Source organism: Pangasianodon hypophthalmus, chromosome 3, assembly GCF_027358585.1.
Source record: "Pangasianodon hypophthalmus isolate fPanHyp1 chromosome 3, fPanHyp1.pri, whole genome shotgun sequence".
Lineage (NCBI taxonomy): Eukaryota > Metazoa > Chordata > Actinopteri > Siluriformes > Pangasiidae > Pangasianodon > Pangasianodon hypophthalmus.
The window spans coordinates 22,380,243-22,385,390 of record NC_069712.1 but is presented as its reverse complement, the minus strand read 5'-3'; the positions used below and the strand labels follow the sequence as shown (position 1 = coordinate 22,385,390).

Sequence of the window (5,148 nt, the reverse complement as noted above, 5' to 3'; positions counted from 1 at the left end):
TTCATTTTTAGTTTCAAGTTTAGTGTTAGGGTTGAACAGACAGCAGTTTACATACAGCAGTCTCAAAGACATAATTAAAACAGCCTGTTTAATTCTGAGAGAGAGGTTGGAAAATGATGATATAAATATTAATTGAAAACTGTTTTTGCACACAATGTCATGCAAATTATAAAAGCAGAGCTCACAAACTTATGAAACAAACTGGCTGTAATTCAGTGACTCTAATTTTTATTTATTTTTTATTTTTTAAAATATAAACCATGTGACTTCTGTAGCAAATCCTCTGTCATAGCTTATCCAATCACATGCATTTATATAAATTATTTAGCTAAAGGCAGCTCATTTGACCAGAGACTAGCTACAGGGCTAGAGACATTAGCTTATTTTTCATTTTGTTTACCCTCTTGACTGATTAGCAAACTCATGACATGACTTGTTTAAAAAAGTAGATGAAAACAGAATTGACAGAGAGTATGTATGTATTTATTCTTCTGTGCTAAATTCAAAAGGTTTCATCTGCTGAGTCCGTGGGCACTAGTCAAAAGTGGCAACATGAAGAGCCATTACGAAACACCACTTCAAACTGTTTTATTTATAGACAAGAAAAAATGATTAAGCATTAAACGGAAACTCCTGTCACTATTCAGTCATATTCATTTCTTTTGTAAGCAAGGAATTTTATATAACTGGACCTGTGCAAATTTTAGTGGAAGAACTCTGATGTAGGATATAGGAACTTGAACTACTCACTTCCTCACATACACAAAAAAATGAATGTGCTGCATTTTAACATGCATGTGACTCATAAGAAATAATTTATACAATTATTTATTATGCCATCTCAAGTGTGTTTTTTACAGAAAAAATGCAGAAGAAAGAAATAGGTGAGGAAGTAGAGAAAGGCATCCTGTTCGTGATGTTCTTCGTCTAGTTCTCGATGTCAGTCTAGCTCTCTCTGGTGTTAACGTTAGGCATTGCAGAGGTTTGTGTCGCAGCATTTCCAGCCAGGTCTCTTACAGAACTCTGTTCGAATGCAGCCTTTCTCTCCGGTTGCTAGAGGGAACACATCCAGAAATAAAGAGATTTGAAGCCTGCGTAGATTGAATGATGCTTGACTAAAACTATGCTTTTCCATGCTTTTCTATATTTTTCAACACATCAACACAAAATCTACATTTCAGTTCAAATCAATCAAAATAATTATGTTTTATGCTTTGTATAATTCCTGTCAATCACTAATGAAAGCTTCTACAAATGAAATATTCCTTTAACCAAGTAACATAGCATGAAATTAATATTCATACATACTATCTAATATTTATTTGAATATGTTTTGTGTACAGTGTAACATTTCTGCTGGACCAATGCTCTGGTGTTTCAGAGACCACGCCTTAACCATTTAGGCTTAATGATAAGTAGAGTAAAATGCAGTGCTGCTTACATCTGGTGTAACACGCCTGTTGAACCTTGCTTCTACAATGCATGACCATGTTCCTCACCATTAGGAAATCCTCCCCATAGCAGTCAATTTTAAATTCTGTTGCAACACCTGTGGATCAATCGTTCAAAATCATGAATCACACTTATGTCTCAATAAGTCATCTACAGAAAAGAAACATTTTAATTGCCTGGGTGTTGCTATTGGATTAACAGACAACAGCATTACTTCAGGACCACTGTGAATCTTTGCCTATTATACAGTTGTACTTTTTAAAGTCCAGTCAAATTGTTTCTCATGTCAAACATGTTTCCATACTGCCAAAACTGTTATTATTGTACTTCTTTCTCAAACACATACACCACCAAAACAATAAGCCAGTTGCTGAGAGGTTTTCAGAAGAACAGTTGTAATATCCAAGATACTATCTTTTAAAACTGTACATTAAATTTAGAAAACATGAGAGGACAGTATTATCAGTTGTTTGTGTTGTAATCACAAGTTGTACTGTTAATAGATAAACAAGTTGTACTGTAAATAGAAAAACCTCAGAAAATACTGAACATGTTAATTCTTCCTTTCTGAAAAATGAATCTTTCTCATAACAATGCAGGCAAATCATGTTTTTTGATTAAGTATACAAAAAAAAGTATACAAAATTTGTTTCCTGTGAGCTTGACAAATCTGTTAAATACATTGAATATATATAATTTTAGAGTTAATTTGATTTTTAACCCAAAAAAAATATATTGGGCAAACATTTTCTGTAACATTTAATTTTTCGTTAGAAAAGTTTGCAAATCTAAAATATTTTTGTACAGATGATCTAAAATGTTTTTTGTACTACAACTAATACTAAAAATCCTTAGAATAAGATGGTAAAGTTATGATTACCAGATGTCCCTAGGCAGAGTGGCAGCAGCAGAAACAGCAGAAACCAGACCTTCATTGTCGCTCTCTGTTCACTGCTCTGTTGGCTTGAAACAGAGCAAAAAGAAAAAAACAGTAACTTTATACAGCTTTGGATGGAGCTTGAGACACGTGGCTGCACACACACACATACACACACAAACACACACACATACACCATGTAAATAGGCTTATCTCCAAAGGCCAATGGCAGTCAGTTTGTCAGGCAGTCAAGATTATGAAACATGTCTGCATTTGAAAGAATAGAGCTGGAGTGGGTGAGGGAATAGCGTAACCGTTTATATGGCACCAAGCAACGAGTCAGTGCTTGGTCAAGGATTTACCCAAATCTCTTTCCTACCTACCAACCAATCCACCAACCAACCACTGAGGTAACACTATTCCTAGCAACTGAAATCTTTTAGATATGGCCTATAATAATATCATACTTTTGTCTGATCACTGTCCTGGTCATCTGGAGTAATACTTTGTTTAGCCTGATTTCATGCAAAATTTTTAATAATTCTAATAAGTGGTTTTCACATGAATGTCATAAAGAAAGCTGTTTGAAACTGTCTTATGTAATAGAAATGTCTGTCAGGTTACATTCTGTCACTTTTGCATTCCTCTCTTTTTTCAAGCTCCCTTTGAAACAATGTTTTTCAGTACACAAGGGCTTAGCGGTTTAGTGTCTGAAATTGGCAACACATTAAATCATGAATGGAATCTAATTACATCTGTAAATATATATAAAAATGTGTCCTGTGTCTTGTGGGTCTCCATGTGAGACAGCCAGCTTCTGGTAATGGTTTATACAACAGCATTTGTTTTACATGGAAACATGGCTGTCTGTTTTTTTAAGTAATCTATAAACAAATGTGGCAATTCTCCATGTTTGCAACATATGAGAAAGACATTCCAACATATTATATTTCCAATTAAATAACTATGGTGTGAGAGCGTTCTCTGTAAAAACATTCATAATGGTATAAGTGCACGGACACGATTAACTAGAAGAGTTACAAGTAACCGAAACCGAGCTTTTATAATGTTTAAAATGAATCACTTGACATTAACTCTGGAATAGTTCGTTTAAGGTAAAAAAAAAGCACAGCTTTTCTAAATCTTCACCTACCAATAGCCATGCCAAACATGCTAACACATTATTTAGGATTTCAAAGTTTTGTCAGTCAATAAATAACAATGCAATATTTTTAATGTCAAACTATTAAATAAACTTAAATTAGACTTACACTCACAAATCCGTGTTGTGTGTCTCCACTCTAATGAAGCAGACAGATCTCATGAGAACCCACACCTTAAATAGACGCCAGACTGTGCCTTCACACCAGGTGCTAATGCTTAGTTCTGTTTACCACAGTTTACAGACAACAATACAGACACCAGAGTGACTCACACTTGTCATGACAGCAGTCGATGTCAGTGATGGATTAACTATAGATCAGAACATTTTATTATTTTTAAACCAGTGAGTATAACTGCTATACAATTCATTAAAAAACTGTCTGGTTTTCATTTGTTATTGATTTTTATTTTCTGCATGCAGAGCCTCCCTCTATAGTGACTCCAGAAAGTATTCACCCCATAGTGATTATTATCTTTTTGCTGTATGGTTGCACAATAAATATCACTGACTTTGGAGGGTTTCAGAAAGTTATAAAAAGTTCAGAAAAGCCTTGAACCATTCTAGGAGAACTGTGAAATCCATTATAACAAAGTGGAAAAATATGGCACAGCCCAGACACTACCAAGATCAAACCGTCCTTCCCAATTGAGTGCACAGGCAACATGGGAATTTGTCAGAGAAATGGCCAAGAGTCCAGCTACAATACTGAAGGAGTTACAGAGCTCACTGGCTGAAATAAGGGAAAGCTGTGCAGACCTTAACAATATCATCAGCTCTTCACTGATCTGGAGTCTATGGGAGAGTGGCCAGAAGGAAGACTAACATAAAGGCATCCCTGGAGTTTGTTAGAAGGCATGTGACAAAATCTGAGAGCTTTTGGAAAAAGGTTTTGAGCCATTTGGTCTAAAAGCAAAGCATAATGTTTGAAGCAGACCAAATACAGCCCAACACTGAGGTAACACTATTCCTAGCATCAAGGATAGCATCATGCTCTCTTGCTTTTCAGCAGAAGGAACTGGAAATCTTGTTTCCATCAAGGGCAACATGGATGGAGCCAAATACAAGTTCTTGAGGAGAACCTGATCCAGACAGCCAGTAATCTATGTTTAGGGTGAAAATTTACATCCCAGCAGAACAATGACCAAAAGCACAGGGCAAAAACTACAAAGCAATGGTTGAAAAAGTCAAGCCAAAGCCCATACTTCAATTCATATGAAAATCTGTGGCCAGATCGGAAAATTGCTGTCCACCAGTATTCTCCATCTAATTTGGCAGAATTGTAGAAAATTTGCATTGAGGAAAGGAAAGAAAATGCCAAAATCAAAATGTGCAAAGCTCATAGAGCCACATCTGAGACAACTCAAATATGTAATTGCTATAAAAGGAGAATAGATTAAGTATTGTCTCTGGGGGTGAATACTTATCAATTAAGCAGTATATAGATTTTTATTTTTGAATAATTTTGAGAACATCTAAATAATTTATTTAATTCTATTTCTGTAGAGAGTCACTTCAAAAGGAGCAGAAAAAAAACCCATTCTAATATACTTAAATTTGATGTTGCAATACAACAAAAAGAGAAATAATTGCTAGGTGTAATTACTTTCTGGAGACTCTGTACTTGTTAACAAGCAACTCCAGGGTTAGAGGTTTG

The 5,148-nt window shown here is 35.1% G+C and overlaps 1 protein-coding gene across 1 annotated transcript; it reads right to left on the bottom strand.

Moving 5' to 3' along the window:
• Nucleotides 1–573: 573 nt before the first annotated feature.
• Nucleotides 574–3,663, bottom strand: wu:fj16a03 (uncharacterized protein LOC335475 homolog). Its single transcript, XM_034302562.2, has 4 exons — nucleotides 3,601–3,663; nucleotides 2,333–2,415; nucleotides 1,442–1,549; nucleotides 574–1,053 (listed from the first exon to the last, which is right to left on the bottom strand). Exons 2-4 carry the CDS (start codon nucleotides 2,385–2,387, stop codon nucleotides 968–970), a joined length of 249 nt encoding a protein of 82 aa, XP_034158453.1. The 5' UTR covers nucleotides 2,388–2,415; nucleotides 3,601–3,663; the 3' UTR covers nucleotides 574–967.
• Nucleotides 3,664–5,148: the final 1,485 nt, after the last annotated feature.

Bases quoted from the DNA above. Each gene is read 5' to 3' on its own strand.
- wu:fj16a03 (XM_034302562.2), bottom strand. From the start codon at position 2,387: ATGAAGGTCTGGTTTCTGCTGTTTCTGCTGCTGCCACTCTGCCTAGGG. The intron at 1,550-2,332 runs GTAATCATAACT...ATTGATCCACAG, and splicing joins ACTCTGCCTAGGGACATCTG to GTGTTGCAACAGAATTTAAA. The intron at 1,054-1,441 runs GTAAGCAGCACT...TGTTCCCTCTAG, and splicing joins ACAGGCGTGTTACACCAGAT to CAACCGGAGAGAAAGGCTGC.